Source organism: Hyaena hyaena, unplaced genomic scaffold, assembly GCF_003009895.1.
Source record: "Hyaena hyaena isolate Hyena2069 unplaced genomic scaffold, ASM300989v1 scaffold_766, whole genome shotgun sequence".
NCBI classification, from domain to species: domain Eukaryota; kingdom Metazoa; phylum Chordata; class Mammalia; order Carnivora; family Hyaenidae; genus Hyaena; species Hyaena hyaena.
In genome coordinates, this window is record NW_024081398.1 from 624,712 (window position 1) to 642,951 (window position 18,240).

Sequence of the window (18,240 nt, forward strand, 5' to 3'; positions counted from 1 at the left end):
GGGCAGAGCTCACCAGGGCCATCAGGACAGTCAGGACCAGCTTTCTGGGCCTGGAGCTGGACAGCCGGGCAGGGTGCAGACAGGTACAGCCCACCTTACAAGGTCTTCTCTCTGTGGACCCCACTCTTCTGACTCACTCCCAGTCCTTCTCTCTTGATTTCTCTTTTCTGCCTGAAGAATAAGAGGCCACCACAGCTTCACTGTTCTCCTGAGAGAGGCCATAGCCCAGGTGTCCTGACTGTCCCTCAGCACGTACATGGGCCCCCAGACTGACAACTTGCTACTGGTTTTTAAAGAATCTTTTAGGATCTTTTTCCTGACACTGATGAGAATAATTGTATAGCCCTGAGACTTGGTGACCAAAAAAAAAAAATCATTAATAATCATCAACAAACCATAAGCATGCCTGAGTGGCTCAGCTGGTTAAGCATCCAACTTCAGCTCAGGTCATGATCTCATGGTTCATGAGTTTGAGCCTCGCATTGGGCTCTGTGCTGACAGCTAAGAGCCTGGAGCCTGCTTCAGATTCTGTGTCTCCTTCTCTCCCTGACCCTTCCCTGCTCATGCTTTTTCTCTCTCTGTCTCTCAAAAATACATAAAAAAATGTTACAAAATTTTAAAAAATAATGATCAACAACCCATAAATAACAATATCTATTAACAGGCAATATGACTAAACACCTACAGTTATGGGTAGTTCATGTTCTCTGGGACAACCCATTCTGTCCTTAGATTGTTTTCATGATGAGTTGAAAAAACATATTTTCCCATAGTTCCTATATGTAGGTCTTGTTATCTCCTTGAGAACAAGAGATATTTGAGATACAAGAATTCTCTTTGAGAATTGTCTCACAGAACAATTTCACTCTAAATGCCCGAGAACTGTGCTTACCCTCCATCAACCCCAAGTCCTCAATCTATTCCTGGTTTTGAGCTCCTTCTCAGTCTTGGACACTATGCAGGAAGAGGCAGATAAATAAGTGAGAGGAACAGAGAGGGATCAGTGGTAGTATTTACAGGTGTTTACAGATGTTCACAGGGAAGAGTAGCCAAACCCACCTCAATCCTAATTTCTAGATCAATTACTTTTAAAAATTCAGCCCAAGAGAACCCTAGTCATTTTGACAAATATCTCGGAATGCCATTCCTTACCTTCTCCTCCCAGAAACCACACCCGAGTGACCCTCACCAGTCCCCTTTCCTGAAGCCAGACCTACATAAGACAGGTGCACATGAAAGCCTTGTCCTCCAAAGACTGAGTGGGATGAACCCCTTGGAAAAATAATCCATCCATCATTATGGTGGTGGATTCCTGTAGACTTGGTTCCCTGTTAGCTCTTCAGACCTTCCTTTGATCAGGAAAACCCCAAGTGGACAGAATACTTATGTCCTGCTAATATTTCCTCCTGGAGGTCCCGTGGCCTCTATCCCCCAGCCCAAACAAGGCAATATGGACAGAACAGGAAGGTTGTGGTGTTCCTGATGGTTCTAAAGATTCCATGATGTTTGCTGGCTGACAGTACAATCATTCATTCAGTCACAGAGTCAGCGATCATTTACTGCACGTCAAACTCTGGGCATATGAGGAGGAACGAGGTGGGTGGTCCCCTGCTCTCACAGAGACCACTAATAATTGGCACACTCGTTACTTGGAGGGGGGCTTTGCCTTGATGCTAAACCATAACAGGTAGCTCATCCTTCGATAGCATTCTCAAGTGTCTTCTGTATTCTGAGGTATGTCATGGATGGATTCCTCCAGACAACGACCTACGTCCACATAGCTTTGGGTGTTCCCACCCCCGCACCCCAGCCCACAGTCCCCATCCAGACAAGCCTCTTACTATAGCCCTTCCTCAATCTCATAAACTTCCAGCTTCTGAAACTCCTGCCTTGGCTCCCACCCAGCCCTCTAGCTCGGGACTCATCATTGCCCAGGTCTGCTTCTCCTCTAAGTCCCTAAACACCACATTCCAAGTCTCCAGTGCCTTCCCATACCGTGAACCTCCTAACGTGGGCCTTCCTTGCCTTTCCTCAGAGATATCCCTTTTTCCACAGCTCGTTTCTGTTTTCACTTTTTCTCAGCCCATTTCTGGCCTCCTCTACATCTTGCAAGCCACTTGGTTTGCTCTCTTGGTCTGAACCCCGGCGTGATCACCTCTCAGCAGGCTTTCCTGACTAGCCTCCAAGTCTGGATCCATTAGGCCCACATTGTTACCTCCACCTCTGACTGCAGACAGGGCCTAGAGGCCAGACACAGGGGGCCTCTCACAGATGCAGGTGTCCAGCCAGGTGCTGAAAACAGTCCCACTGCTCACCCCCATTCGGGTCTCCTTCCTCTCTGTGATAGTTTCGGCTTTGCCCACTTCTCAGAGCCCCTGTCCAGTCCAGCCCCCCTGGTTCCCCAGAAGCCACTTATCCCTCATGACACACCCAAGACACCACGTCTGTGACTGACGTGCCATCTCCACTCTCCACCAGCAGTTGCTGACATTTATAGGTATTTTCACCCTCTGTCACATTTTCCCCTTCTAGAAATCTGAGAATTGCCTTAAATCACCAACATTCAAAGAGCAAAGCCTTATAGATTTGATGGTTAATTATCTCTCATAGCCCTTCTCTCACTCAACAGCCCCCGCCAGCTCCCCCTGGACTGGTGTCTCTTTGGGAGCCTCCCTGGGGCTACATTTCCTGCTGTCCCTGATGCTGTAGTCAGAACACGAATGCCACATGCATCACATCACACGGCAGCTCCTTGATGGCCTTCCTTTCCTTTCTTCACGTTCCTGACTCTGCTAATAAAATGTTAAATTGGTGAGTAAGCTTTCATCTTTATCTTCTCTCTTTTCTTTCACCCAATGTCCCACATGATGGGGGAGAAATATCTCTGCACCGGAGCCCTGAGCTCCCTGCTGGTTGGTGGGCTCATGGGCCACAGCAGGTCTTTTCTTCTCCAAGTGTAAAGTCTGTAGGGCAGGTCTGCATCCTGAAGGTGAAGGTACATGCACAAGACCTGAGCTCCCAGTCGCAACCTGATGGAGAGTCATCAACAGGAGAGCTGTTTTGAGGCTTTGCTGCCTTCTGGGTCTGTTAAGGCATCATTTCAAATTTGGAGAGTGAGGATGTGAGTAATTAGCATCTATGGACCCATTTGCAATAGACCCTCCACTATGTGCATTGTTCAACACCAGTTTCCCCGGAACCTGACCATGAAGTGGGCTGAGACCCAGCCTTTCCAGACCAGCCTGTGTTGCTCGGGTAGATGACTGTTCTGTCTGCACATGCAGAGCAAAGCCATTCCCACTCTAGTTCTCCAGCCCACTTGCCCCACACCTCTGTGAAGTGCCTGCTCAGCCCCAAGTGGAAGTACCCACGTCCTCCACGGTGCTCCCAAAGTGTCGTATACTTTGCTCTCTCGGCTGTTTTCAGACGCTGTCACAGCTGCAGGACCATGTCCTCCACCAGTGCCCTCCTTGCACCCGCTGCATTCATCCAGCCCTCATGCTGCTCAGAACTCTTTGCTGCATGTAGTAATAATTAAGTGAAGAAATGCTTCAGAAAGGGAACCAAGCTTTGTGCAGAGTGACCTGAGCATTACAGAGAAGCGTAGATGCTTCATTGTGGAACAAGAGCAGCCTATGTGTTTGAGCCCTCCGTAGTCTAGCACTGAGTAGCTCTGGACACACAGCTGTGCTTTAGAGCAAAGCAGGGGAGGCTGAGAAGACTGGGCGTCTCTACACTCAACTGTTGTCCATCACATCTTGATCCTAAGAATGACTTGATTTCATTACCTCCTTCTGCTCAGCTTCCAAAGATGAGCATAAACCAGGACAAGTACCGAAGAAGAGCAGATCCAGGTACTAAGCTCTCTCTTTGCGCTGGAAGAGCTGGTTTGAAGGAAAAGAGGCCTTAGATGTAGAGACTGACGCCTTGACTCTGAGTCACGGTGCCTCCAAGGGCACGTCTGGATTTATTCCATAGTCTTCTTTATTCTCCTGGTGCCTCTGTCTGCGGTGAAGGAAACAAAGTTGGTCTATCGCCCTCAGGAGCCCACACAGAGGTCAAGGGTTTCCTGATCTTAGAAGGTGAAATGGCCCCATTCTTGGTCCCCGCCTTCCCTCGGGGTTTGCCGTGGTTACGCAGTGAAGGGACTGGAGCAGAGGTGGATGGGGCTGAGATTACAGCACAACCAAGTCAGGACAGCTTGGGGGGGCGGTTGTTGTTTCCTTCTGTTTTTGTGATCTTTCTGCCAGTTCTGGCCACCTCCCTTCCTCTGGGAATTTGCTGAGCTCAGCAAGTACAGCTCCACCAGCTCCACCCCCTGAGCCCGTTGGCTTCTGGTCATCTGATAAGGCTCCTGCAGCAGACAGGACCTCTGTCCTGTGGTGCTCTGTAGCCTGTTCTGGGGCCTCTCCCAGCCTCAGATTCCAGCGCAGCCCCTCCTTCGGCCTGGCTCATGGCTCTGCTCTTCTCCCTGATCCTCGGTGAGTATCTCGGTCCCTGCTGGCTGAGGCTTCAAAGCCCCCCAGAACCTTGATCAGGAGATTGCCCCCCCCGCCCCCCCAGTCCTGCTCCCTTTCAAGGGGCAGCTCCCCCTGCTCTCCTGCCCTTTCTGTGTCTGGCAATGTTCTAAACCTAAAGCTGCTCAGTCCACATCCAATTCATAATCCACTGTGATCACCAGATTTTTTTTTCTTTCTATTTGCCCTGACAAACTTATAAGTCTATCCCATTTCCCCCTTTACATAAATTTCCCTAAATGTACTCTTTTTTATTTTTTATTTTATTTTTATTGTTCTAAATATAGTTTATTGTCATGTTGGTTTCTATATAACCCCCAGTGCTCATCCCAACAAGTGCCCTCCTCCATGCCCATCACCCAATTTCCCCTCTCCCGCTCCCCCATCAACCCTCAGTTTGTTCTCAGTATTTAAGAGTCTCTTTAAAAGACTTGGGGCGCCTGGGTGGCTTAGTCGGTTAAGCGTCCGACTTTCGCTTAGGTCATGATCTCGCGGTTCATGGGTTCAAGCCCCGCGTCAGGCTCTGTGCTGATTGCCAGCTCAGAGCCTGGAGCCTGTTTCAGTCTGTGACTCCCTCTCTCTCTGACCCTCCCCTGCTCACGCTGACTCTCTCTCTCTCCTAGAAATAAATAAAAAAAATTAAAAAAAAAAAAAAAAAGACACTCAGCAGCATTAGAAGGGAGCCTAGCATGGAGGAGCCTGGTCACCCAGAGGTCCTGTAGGAAGAAACTATGATGTCCCAAGATATGCTGGTGCTTAAGTCTGGGGATTTGGAACCAAATATAGAGCTGCTTTCTGACCTGTTGATCAGGGGCCAGCAAACTACAGCCTTGAAGCTAAGGATAGTGTTTACATTTTTAAGTGGTGGGGGAAAATCACAAGAAGAATAATATTTGTGCACAGAAATCTAACTCTCAGTGTCTATAAATAAAGTTTGGTTGCAGCATGGCCATGCTCATTCATGCTCAGATACGTGACGGCTCTCATGCTACAGTGGCAAAGTTGGGCAGTGGTAACAGAGACCAAAGGGCTACAAAGCCCACATTATTTACTATCTGCCCCTTTACAGAAAGGGTATGCTGGCTGTGGCCCGAACGCAGTGCCAGTGAACATAGATGATTCCTCCCACTTCCCCTGCCCTGAGCCTCCACGGTGGGGTCACTGCCATCTGCACCAGACCCAGTTCCGATGGCCTCTGACCCATCTTCCTGTGGAGTCCAGAGTCTGCACACCGCCCCTGGGACAGAGCCAATGTCGCATGTACAGGGAACATGATGGGCTGTGCTAGAATCCATCATTGTGGTTCCCAGCCTGTGAGTCCTTGCAGGAGAATGTCGCCATGGGACTGACTTTGGAGGCTCTGTACCCACACTTTAGCTGCCCCACAAAGGCTAGCAAAAAATTTCTAGAGAGTTGTGTTGTTTGAACAAAGCCTTGGAAGTGGACTATATGATCTCACTCACTTCTTTCTTCTCTCCTCAGCCATTTGCACTGGACCCGGCAGTTTAGGTAAGATTTTTTTGGGGGGTCCTTGAGAGGGAGGCCTCCAAGCTCCAGAGATGGAAAATGTGAAGCTTCCTGGGGCGTGGAGAGAGGCTCTATCCAGCACAGCCCTGGTAGATTTCCCTTCCAGTTTCTCAATCCACCCACTCAGTCTCATGTGGGTGGGTTTCCACCTCCAGAACCTGGAAGGGATTTGGGTGGCATTTCCTGAAAAGGGATTCCCTCCCACTTGGCCTCTGTGGCACTTGGGCACCTCTAAGAAGCAGATGGCTTTGTTTGGGGCTCGGAAGTCACCTCACCCCTTTGTGGGCATATCTGGGTGAGGAGCTTCCTCTCGCCCTGCTGGGCTCTAGCACTTCTAGCAGGCTGTGGCAGCCTGCATGGCACCTTTCAACTAGAAATGTGTCTACTTGTATGCGGCATGCAGCTTGACCAGCAGCAGGAAGACTGGATTTCCACCTCCACCGGCCACTTGAATGAGGCATCCTTAGGCAACATACAAGCTGCACGTAGAATGGGTCTGTCGAGAGGAAGACTGTGATGCTCCGCACTCCAGGGGCTTGGTTGTGGACTTTCAGCTCCTTAGATATTACCCTGTTGTTCTTCCTTCTCTGGATGGTGGAGGCTTTACCAGAGAGGGGCAGCCGCAAACCCTGCTGTGGACATGAGGGCCCCACACCTTCAGGGTGCAGTTCGATTCCTTTGGGACTTCCGTCTGGGGTTCTCAGGCCGACACAGATTTCGTGGGCTTTTTCCTGTGGGGGCCGGGGCTGTCCTCGCTGCTGGTGCAGGGACGCTTTTCTACAGCTTCCCATGGCCCAGGATGCTCCTCTTCTACCCTGGGCTCCGCTCTGGGGCCGTCAGCCCACACAGCAGGCTGGGGACACTGCCTGGGACGCAGCTGCCCCAATAGCCCCTCTGCCCTTCTCTCTGGCTTTCAGATCTCTTCTCAGTTGGATTTCTTTGACACTAATGCTGTTTCTTTCTTACATATTTCTTCTTTCCTGGGAGGAGTTCTAATCCTCCTTTCCACGGAAAAGAAAACTCATTTAGAGCCAGAATTTTACAATGCAAAATCAGATAATGTGTGTAGCTAGTGTTTCCTGGAGGACACAATAATGCCTGTCTAAATGCCACTCTTGCAATGAAATGCCATCTCTGGGTGACTCCTCTTGAGTTATATTTAAAAACTGTGAACTTAGGTGTGCAAAAATGAAACCCTTTCTTAGTTTTTTGTAGTTCCATTCTAATTTCTGTCTCTAGCCTCCATTCCTCATATTGCTTCCCACAAAAGACACATGCAGGAAAAGGAGAAACACAAAAACAAGCGAACAAACCAAATGTCAACTTCCAAAGCACTTTGAAGTCAGCCAGGGCAGTGTTTTCTCACTCAGCCACTTCTGGGGTCAATTGCAGGTTCTGGAGAGTTTGTGTTTCAGAGACAAGGCAGACAGTGAGAGATGTGCTCCCCTGAGGTCATGTTCCATTCCTGCAGGTGCCGGAGTCACCCACATTTCCCACGTGGTCATAGGTGACACTGCTGGCATCCCAGTAGGTCACAGACCAGCAGGTACGTGTGGTGCCCCAGACCTGTCTAGGCCAACTGCCCCACCAGGTGGAAGTGTGGCCGACTCAACTCCTCTGTGTCACGCTGTCACTCGGGGGCTGCGGCAGACCAGCTGGGGTTGCCTCAGATCTCTTAGATATATTCTCCCTGAGGGCAGCAGTGTCTTGTGTGTCACTGTTCTCTGAGTTCATGAACCAATATCTGGAACATAGTATGTGCTCAATGAAAGTGTATTGCCTGATAAGCTCTTCTCTGCCCTCCTCACGGCCATTGCCCATCTCCATCTATGTCTTGCTGGAAGACGGAGAGGATTTCAGTTAGTTTTTTCCACCCTCAGAGTTGTAGCCAGGAAGCAGAAACAGGTCCTGGATTCCTCAGGAATTATCTGGAGGCTCTGGGAGGCTGTCTCCTACCCCAGCTGCTGGAACACTTTGGACTAATGATCGAGGCTCAGATGTGCAAAGACTCTGGCCCTTTGCCTACTGCTCTCTGCATTCCTCTGAGCTGCGTCCTTGGACATGGGAAAATGTAGGGAGCAGCAAGGTAGGGGAGATGGTTGATATTGGGAGAGACAGAGAGTCAGCATGTTCAGCCCAAAGTATATCAAACAGCCTGCCTCATCTGGTGGCCATGGGGAGAGACAGAGTCAAGAAGAGAGAAGGCACCAGAGAACACCTCTACACTGTGTTCTGACCTGGGGCTTCCATTGTCTGGCTGTGTGAGCATGGATTTGTAGGTGTCTTCGCAGCCAAGTTTCTTGGCGGGGTAAATTCAAAGTGGAGCGGAATTGGGGCTCGGGGATGAGGTCCTGAAGCTCCTTTCCCTCCCCTTTTCTTTTGAGCCCCCCTTTCCCACTCCCCAGCTTTCCAAATGCCCCTCTGTAGTGATGGAAGGTTTCCAAGATGCCTGCGTTCTCTCTGGGCTCTGTGGATGCCCAGCCAAGCTCCCATTCCTTTGCAGGGTCTTTGTCCAGAGTGCGGCTAGTGGGGGGTGACCACCGCTGCAAAGGACGCGTGGAGGTGCTGCAGGGCAGCGAGTGGGGCACCGTGTGTGATGACGGCTGGGACATGAACGATGTGGCCGTGGTGTGCCGGGAGCTGGGCTGTGGAGCAGCCAAGAAGACAACCAGTGGCACTCTATTTGGGCCAGTGGCACCAAAGGACCAAAAAGTCCTCATCCAAATGGTCGGATGCAGTGGGATGGAAGAGAGCCTGTCTCAGTGTGAAGGGGAAGATGTTTTCAACTGCTTACATAATGAGGATGCAGGAGCTGAGTGTGAGCGTGAGTACCACAGCCCCTCGGACTGTTTACCTGTCTTAACTCCCATCATGGACTCGACGCGTGGCCAACTGGCTCCTCACCCTTTGCGTCTCACCTCGTCTTGATTGTGGGCCCTGTGGGTGAACCCTGCCCTCACCTAGTATTGTTCGTGCTCTTAGGTTTCAACCTGCATGAAGGGCTGCTTCTCTCCTTTGTGCCCCTGTGTGCATGCGCACACACACACACACACACACAAACACGAGCACACGAGCATGCACAGATCCCTCAACCAGTAAATGCTGGGTGAAAGTGTAACCTGCGTATGGAGCTCGGAAGGAGGTATGGGGAAGCAAAGAGCTGTGAAGTATGTATGCTTCCTGGGTTTTGGTGCTAAAAAAATAACCCACAAAGTACGGGGGTGTCTGGGTGGCTTAGCTGGTTAAGGGTCTAACTTCAGCTCAGGTCATGATCTCACAGTTTGTGAGATCGAGCCCTGTACTGGGCTCTCTGCTGACAGCTCAGAACCTGGAACCTGGTTCTGATTCTGTGTCTCCTTCTCTCTCTGACCCTCCTCTGCTCACACTCTGTCTCTCTTTATATCTCAAAACTAAATAAACATTAGGAAAAAAAGCAAAGTATGATGCATGCTCTTCCAGTTCTCAAAGAATCCACCATCTAGAGAGGGGACAGGAACCTCCCCTAGGAAACCGACACAAGCCTGTTGTGTATACAGTTGCCGTATTCCTTCACTCTTCCTGTGCGTTAACAATCCCCTCTCCGTGTGCACTTCCTCCCCATTAGACTGTGGCTTGGCGGGGGTTAGGGTTAGGCTGCTCCATGTTCTCTCTGTCACCCTGCAGACTGTAACCAGGGACACAACCACTCAATCTGCCTGATGCTGGGATCTTGTTCCTATTTCTTGGAGAGGTTGAGGTCGGGAGTGCTGATCCTCGATACTTGGGTGATAATGCTGAAAACAAACCAGAAAGCTTTTGGTCTTGGACACATTTGTACACTACTATTTCATTTATTTTTAAAAAAATCTATGCAATGCCTCTGCTTGCCTCTCATGAGGAACAGATGAGAAAATCAATGTGAAAATAATTTGAAAAACTAAAAATGTTACAGAAATAATTAGTGCACTCGGAACTGAAAAATTACATTCAGTCCATCGACTTGCTGGTCAATCCTTTTTCTACAAGTACCCACGAGGTGACGCCTCGAAACGTTGTACTCAGTGTCAAGAGCAGAGGGATGTGTCCATGGGGCCCTATTCTGGGAGCACCATGTTCTTGGGTGAGCAGACACCTGGTGTTTCCTTCCCCACAGTCCCGGAGAGCGTGCGGCTGGCCGGTGGCCCCACGCGCTGCCAGGGCCGCGTGGAGGTGAAGTTCCAAGGAGACTGGAGCTCTGTGTGCAAAGCAGGCTGGCGCTTCGCAGCTGCCAAGGTCGTGTGCCGGCACCTGGGGTGTGGACGAGCCATCCTGACCCAGAAAAGCTGCAACAAAGCGACCCAGGGCCAAGGGGCCATCTGGCTGAGAAAGCCGTTATGCTCAGGACAAGAAGTGAGCCTTGAGGACTGCCCTTCTGAGGTTTGGGAACACAACTGTACCCACAATGAGGACGTGTGGGTCGAATGTGAAGGTAATGCCCACGAGCCCAGAGCAAGTTCAGTCATGAATTTGGGCCAATGGGATTCGTTTTCACCAATGTTCATGGAGAACCAGTCATCCATCAGATGACAGTGATAAAGTTACTTAGTTGGGCTGCCCATCAATTCTCTTGCTTTTTAAATGGAGACAATGGGGGCACCTGGGTGGCTCAGTCGGTTAAGCGTCCAGCTTTGGCTCAGGTCATGATCTCATGGCTCATGAGTTCGAGCCCCGCTTGGGGCTCTGTGCTGACGGCTCAGAGCCTGGAGCCTGCTTCAGATTCTGTGTCTCCCTCTCACTCTGCCCCTCCCCTGCTCATGCTGTTTCTGTCTCTGTCTCTCTCAAAAATAAATAAAACACTTAAAACAGTTTAAATGGAGACAATAATACATGCCTTCGTATATGGAAGTGCTTTAGGCCATATTAAGCACTGTATTAATATGAACTATTATCATATTGAATTCTATGTAATAGGAACAGGACACACCATTCCATGTATTGTTGAGCTCTTCGATTTTTAAAAACTAGTGGAAAGTCATTTATTAAAGTTTTTAAACAATGTTTATTTTTGAGAGAGAGACACAGTGAAAGTGGGGGAGGGGCAGGGAGAGAGGGGGACAGAGGATCGGAAGCAGGCTCTGTGCTGACAGCAGCAAGCCTGATGCGAGGTTCAAACTCACGGACTTTGAGATCACGGCCTGAGTCAAAGTCGGATGCTTAACTGACTGAGTCACTCAGGCGCCCCTGTTAACATCACATTTTTGTAAACTAGATGGGGAGGTGGGAAATTCTAGTTAAGGAAAGGGACCGGGACCCCAAGGTCAGGCCCAGAGAAGGGGGTATACCCACAGAGACTCGGTGGAGAGTCTCAGGTGCTGATGGGATCTGAATGCCGGCTCAGAGGCGCTTGCCTATCCTCTCCTCTGCCTCGCCCCACCCTGCTCTTCCTCCTGCACCCACAGATCCCTTTAAATTGCGGCTGGCAGACGGGAACAACGGCTGTGAGGGAAGGCTGGAGGTGCTGCACAAGGGAGAGTGGGGCACTGTCTGTGACGACAACTGGAGACAAGAAGCGGACCAGGTGGTGTGCAGGCAGCTGGGCTGCGGGGCGCCCCGCTCTCTGCCTGTCCCGAAAAGGTTTGGCCGTGGTGTTGGCCGCATCTGGCTTGATGAGGTCAGCTGCTCAGGGAAGGAGCAGTCCCTGGAGCAGTGCTCACACAGGCTGTGGGGCTACCACAACTGTGACCACAGAGAAGATGTGGCTGTGGTCTGTGAAGGTCAGTCCTGGGGCAGGTGGGGCGGCGTGGCTCGCCCCTCCCTCACTTTACACTTTCTTCCAGGGACACAAGTGAAGCGTTCTAGCAATAAATAGAAACAATAATGACACTGATCAATGATCAACTGCAAACCATCTATTTACTGATATGAGAGCCAGAGAGGTTTTACAAAAGGCTGGATCAACCCCCTTAGATTAACACGAAGAGAGTGAGAGTCAGAGAGAATAAACAACTTCCCAGAATCATAAAAATTGCTTGGAAATGATAGGGCAGAACGGAAGTGGCCGATCCTGACTCTGGACTCAGGGGTCATTCTCCCAGATGACCCCAACCATTGTCCCCTGAGTTTAAACTATGGGACATGGTCCCACCTCGTTCTGCCTGGTGTGATTCCCTGGTTTGAGATGACCACTTGGGAAGGGGACTAAGGGAGAGGGCTCTTCGGCAATGCCCAGGGGACAGTCTTCTCAGACAGCTGGCAGACTGCAGGCATCTTTGGGGGAGGGAAGGAGGATGCCAGAAAAATGCAGGCGCAGCCCCTGGGGTTGGAAGCCCCGCTTTGTGAGCAGGGTGGGGATGCAGCTGCTTAGCTGAAATGCTGGCTCTGGGGCCAGGTAAGGGCCGACAGGCTGACAAGGGCGTGACAAGCGCTAGTGCCTCTCTTTCCTATCCTGGGACCCCATCTTCTCTCTGAGACTCAGAGCTTGACTGAAGCCATCCTTCCGGACGTGCCCTTATTCTCACTGTGCATTCTTCTTCTCTCTGCAGAAAAGTAGCCTGGCCTACTTGATGCATGACCCACAGTTCCCCAGCATCCTCACTTCTCCTGGGCCCTGATTGGCCTGGCCTGAGCCCTGCGGCTGCGATGGTACCCACCTCCCCACTCTGCCCCTGGAAAGAGTGTGAACTCTATGCCTATGCCTTGCTCCAGAGCCAAGTGCTCCCGTGGTTGCCTGGAGATAGGAGGTATTGCATGTCCTTAACAAGGGAAGACAGGGCTGCATCCTCCTCTGCCCCGGGTTGGCCTGGCTGGCCTCTGCTCCCCCAGCCTGGCGCTCTGACCAGCACAGGCCATTGCCAGCCCATCTCTAGGCCTGTACAGAACTCGGGAGACCACAACCAGTCACTGCAGCTCGCTGCCCTCCTGCCCCTTGGTGGAGGCATATCCTTTCAGCAGCAGAGCGGCATCTTGTAATTCTAGATGCTTTCGCGGTACCTAGAAACCGTGCCGCACCCCCTGAACGCTTGTAAGAAAACGGCCCTGTTGACCCTCGCAAACAGTCGCCACCACAGTTGAGGTGCATCGAGCAGCCGTGCACGTGCGTCCCAACGGACCCGAGGAAAGGATGGTGGGGCGGCCGCGGCCAGAAGGAGGGAAGGGCCCCGAGCCGCGTCTCACGCCGGTCGGATGACACCACTCATTTTCTGCACTCACACGCTGGTGCCTGGATATGCGAGGCGGGGTGCGAGGCTGCTAAGGAGAGAACCTAGACCTGGCTCTAAAACTCGAGGCTGAGACTGAGCACCTGCAACGTGCCTGCGTTTAGCTGCCTAATAAAGTCGATCTCACGGTCTCAGCCATTGGCTCTTGTGTGAGGTGCTTTTTTCTGCCTCTGGGAAGCAGGTGCATCAGGGTCTCAGCAACGGCCTTTGGGGCAGCGGAGACCTGCTAGCAGGTGGACAGAGTCCTGCCCTCCCGCCTCTTCCCTAGTGTGGGAACAGGGAACTAGCTGGTTCTGTGGCAGAGAAGAAAAGGCCTGATCACACATTTGGGGACCTACGTTGTTCATTCACAGAGAGTTTGCCTTTATCTGTGCGGCTCCCTTTATCTGATGAGGTCTTCCTGACTCCCCCATAGACCAGTAGCCTGTTCCCATAGTAGCTGGAAAGCTAGAACTGCCTGCTCTGAGTCACTGAAGAGCTATTTTATTCAAGGTAGAGCTGGAAGGGTTGGAATTTCCCAAAAGGAACTCTGAATTCCCCTTAATTTCTGCATTAGAATTTTGTTTGTTTCCATTCTGGTCGAGTCCCCTGAGAACCAATCAGATCCAAGTGACAGCCCTTGGAAGAGGTGGAGTGAATCCCACCCGGAAGCAAGAGCTGGCATCACCGAAGCAGAGAATTTGGAGAAGCTGACGCTGGCCCGCTGGCGCCATTGGAGAAGGGACAGCCTCAATGTCCACAGTGGGCACGGACAGGCTAGGCATCAGGGCCCCAAGAGATTTGTGTGTGACAGCGGCTGCCCACACTCAGACTCTGCTGCGATCTTCTGGACATGCAGCCAGTCTCTCCTGGTACCTCTTAGCAGAGGATACACCGGCCAGCGCCCCCAGCCCTGCCCTGGCGAAGCAGTCTGCTCACCACGAGCTCTGCATTCAAGGGGAGTATTGCCTGCGTAGGTCAGGGGCTGTGAGCTGGCTGACACCTTCTCCTCCAAAAGACCCTCCTGAGACCCGACCCCTGCCGGCCCTTGCCTGGGTCCAGATCCTTAGGAACCCTGTGCATCCTGGCCCACACATGCCCAGCAGGCACCCCTTCATCTGGCCTGGGGCAGACGGGGCCCTGCTGGCCTGTGGGGCTGGCGGCCGACCGTAGCCACCTGCATGGTCTCCAGTATAGAGGGGTCCCTTGCCCCGGAAAATCACCCTGAGGCCATCAGTGCCCCCTTGGACTTGCAGCCTGACAGGGTCCCGGGCCTCACCAGCAAACAGGGCTTCCAGATCTATCTTAGTAGGAGACACTGGGCCACCCTCTGGCCCGCACAGGGAGGGGGGTCCTCTCCTGCTGCTCTGACTTCAGAATATCGTCCCGTGGGCAGGTGACTCAGGGCTTGCAAGCTGCTGCACGTCTCATTCGTTCTCCAAGGGCGACCCTCCGTCTAGGTCCTGATCACAGCACACACATCTACCCCCAGCCTGCGGCAGCTAGCCGGGGCAGAGTCCCCAGCAACAGGGGGCCGTGCCCTGAAATCGCCCTCAGGCAGCAGCTACAGACTGGCTGCAGTGGGTCAGCCCCCACTGGGACTCACCGCCTCATGGTCCCTGCTTCTCCAAGCCACCTGGGCTTCCAGCTGTCTCTTCCTTCAAGATAGAGCATGTGGCAAGTTCTCAGAACGGACGGGATGCCTTCCCACCCGGGACAGTTGACAGAGCCTGTCTTCCCCGTGCTGTCTCTCCTGTCTGCTGTTGGCGGTGACGACCCCAACATCACGGGAAGGGCAGAGCCAGAGCACGGAGGGGCCCAGACATCCAAATGACCGCGTGGCATGCGCTCTCCCCCAGTTAGAAACAAATATGACTTATGTTAGGCTGGAGAGACGTTTAGGTGTCTCATTTACCACATTCAGCTGACCCCGACTCGCATGCCAAGAGATAGTTTTTACAAGACCAAGTGCGTTGCTTCAGAGCTCACCAACACAGCCTCTGACGCGCACTTGACTTCCTCAGAATCCGGATATCTAGTAAGTGGCGGTAATCAGGAGACGTGCGACCTGACCCACTCAACATTTTATTGTTAGTATAAATTCATAATCTTTTACTTTTGACAGTCTTCTGAGCCTTTTTGTTTGTAAACTATACCCAGCATGTCCATCGCAGCCATTTTTGTGAGTGTATTTTAGGACTTGTTTTTATCATTAACTTTTTTTTCAAAATTTATTCACCTTTGAGAGAGAAAGAGAGACAAAGACAGAGAGACAGAGCACAAGCAGGGGAGGGGCAGAGAAGGAGGAAGTCACAGCATGGGAAGCAGGCTCCGGGCACCGAGCTGTCAGCACAGAGCCCAAGGCGGGGCTTGAACACACGATCTGTGAGATCTTGACTTGAGCCAAAGTGGGATATTTAACCAACTGAGCCCCCCAGGCACCCCAAAGACTTTATTATTTTTTTAAGAGCAGTTTTAGGTTCCCAGCAAGATTGAGAGGAAGATACAGAGAGTTCTGTTGCTGCCACAGGAGCACGACCTCCCGTTACAAATGTTCCTCCTCAGAGGGTGCATTTGTTACCATCAAACTGCTCTGACACATCGTTATCACCCAAACTCCGTAGGTTTCACCGGGGCTCATCTCTGTGCTGGTCTATGGGCTTGGGCAAATTTGTAAACATGTATCCACCATTATAATGTCACCTAGAGTAAATTTATCTCCCTCAAAACCCTCCGACGTCCTCTAAGCGCCTATTCATCCCTCCTCTCCCCCCAGCCTCAGGCAACCGCTGATCCTTCTACTGCCTCCAAAGTCCTTCCTTTTCCAGAAAGTCGCAGAATGGGAATCACACTTTATGGAGCCTTCTCAGACTGGCTTCTTTCACTTAGTGATATGCATTCAAGTTCCCTCCATGTCTCTTCATGGCTTGGCGGCTCATCTCTTCTTAGCACTGAGCAGTATTCATTGTCTGGATGGACACAATTAATCCGTTCACTTACAGAAGGACATCCTGGCTGCTTCCAAGTTTGGAAACCAATGAGCAAAGCTGCTTATACAAATTTCCATGTGCAGACTTTAGTGTGGACATGTTTTCAGCTCCTTTGGGTAACTACTAAGGAGCGTTTTTAAACATAATCCTGTCCTCTGACCACAGTTCATTGGTACCATGAGTACAGGTCTGTCGGAAGCTAGATGGATCAGCCCTCCCCGGGGACTGTCATCCAAGGAACATTAGTTTCTCCAGGTAGCTGGGCTTGTAGTCAGTTATCCCAGGAGCCGTGGGTGGATCAGAGCATGAGAAGAAGCCCTTCAACAGAGATGCTCTAAAATGTATGAAACAGAGAGGCCCACAGAGGAAAGGCAGAGAACCAGACAGCACTTTAAGTTTCTGATTCTTGTCTTTTCCTGGAGTCCAACTGCCTTTCTAGTTTTGTGTTCTGTGACAAAGTACTGTACGCTTATTATATACGTTTTATGTACATATATGTACATATACAAGTATATATATTTAAATGTTGATGGAATTATCCCATTGGCTCTTGCACTGCTAACCAAAATAACCCTAACCAATTTATGTGCTTAAAAGTAATACAGTGGTGATATGCCTGTCTCGTGTGAGGTTAGTTAGATAAGCCCATCTGTTAGGGATGAGGCAGTTCTCACTGAATTTGCAGCATCAAGGGTCTGAAAAGGCGAGGACCAGGACCTATAGCAGAGATACCACTACACCAGGTGCAGGTGGCTGTGTATCACGAGGGTGCTAGTGCTTAGTCCACGCTTGAGGTCATGACCTCTCTTAAGTCGTCAGAAGCCGATGTCCCTCCAGCCACGCCCTGTCCAGATTGTTCTCTCAGCCTCTTTCAGGCAATGTCTGAAGCTGTCCTGCTCTTGACTGACTCGGCAGACCCAAGTAACACCAGTGTCCCTGCTGTGTCACTGGGCGCTTGGTGACAGCCCGGAAGGAGGCTGGGGGTGACTAACCCCCGGAGGAGGGAGGGAACCTCGGCCTCGGAGGCCCTACCCTCCTCATGAGGTTTTCCCAGAAACACAGGAGGGGTGTCCTCTTGGGGTCAGGAAAGGAGGGGGGAAGACCCTGGAGGTGGCCATGGGCCATCTGAGGAGGAGAGAGGGATAGTGTGCAGATAGAGTGTAGAGGAAGACTTTTTGGTGAAGTCGTAAAACTTTGCCTAGGACCGGGTGGTTGCTGCCCATTGAGGGTCAGTTAATTTCTGTAAATAATTTCTGGTGGACACTTCCACTCCCCAAAGTGTCCTGGTTTGGATGACACATTCTGTGCTCATTTTAGTGCTGAGGGACAGTTAGTAGTTGCGAACTGCATTTGACAAGATGGAGGCACATGGAAAGGGGACGTTGTTGCCCACCTGTCAACACTCTCTTCCCCACAGAGCAAACTCCTGAGGATGCAGCAGGCGGAGGAGAGAGTCTGATGCCTTGGCCACTTCCTCTCCGTGACCTTGTCTCCCTTCCCAAGATCTTTATCCCACTACTTCTTCAGCAGGACCAGCCAGTTCTGGTCTGGGGGAAGATGGCCCAAACCACGAGTATTCAATAGATTGGCCCACAGTTCAATCTGAGTTCGTGACTATGCTCTCAAAGTCAGGAGAGTGACCTCTTCTTGTGACTTGCTCCCGACGCAGGACCCCAAACCCAGCATGCGCCCCAGAGATGCTGCCTTTGCTGGTGTCCCCCGAACTCAGGCTTTCCCTCCTAGGGTTTCTTTCCTTCTGCTCTGAGGCGAGGGCATCACATCTGTGGGGACTTGATGGGCAACAGCCCAGGTCCAGCTCTTCCCTGCAGCCTGGCCGTGGGCAGGGTGAGAAGGCACGTTGTCATTGAGAGTCATGGTCCATTTAGCTCCATCCGGTAGAAATGTAATATGAGCCTCAGGCAGAATGTAGAATTTTCTAGTAGCCATAGTGGAAAAGACTAAACAAAAAAAAATTTTTTTAAAGGAAAGAAAGATAAAGAAACAAGTGAGGGGTACCTGGGTGTCTCAGTCAGTTAAGCGACCAATTCCTGA

The 18,240-nt window shown here is 51.3% G+C and overlaps 1 protein-coding gene across 1 annotated transcript; it reads left to right on the top strand.

Annotated features, from left to right (window-relative positions):
* The first annotated feature begins 4,355 nt into the window (after positions 1-4,355).
* Positions 4,356-13,357, top strand: CD5L (CD5 molecule like). Its single transcript, XM_039218467.1, has 6 exons — positions 4,356-4,481; positions 6,000-6,026; positions 8,548-8,868; positions 10,177-10,491; positions 11,462-11,776; positions 12,545-13,357. Exons 1-6 carry the CDS (start codon positions 4,454-4,456, stop codon positions 12,550-12,552), a joined length of 1,014 nt encoding a protein of 337 aa, XP_039074398.1. The 5' UTR covers positions 4,356-4,453; the 3' UTR covers positions 12,553-13,357.
* Positions 13,358-18,240: the final 4,883 nt, after the last annotated feature.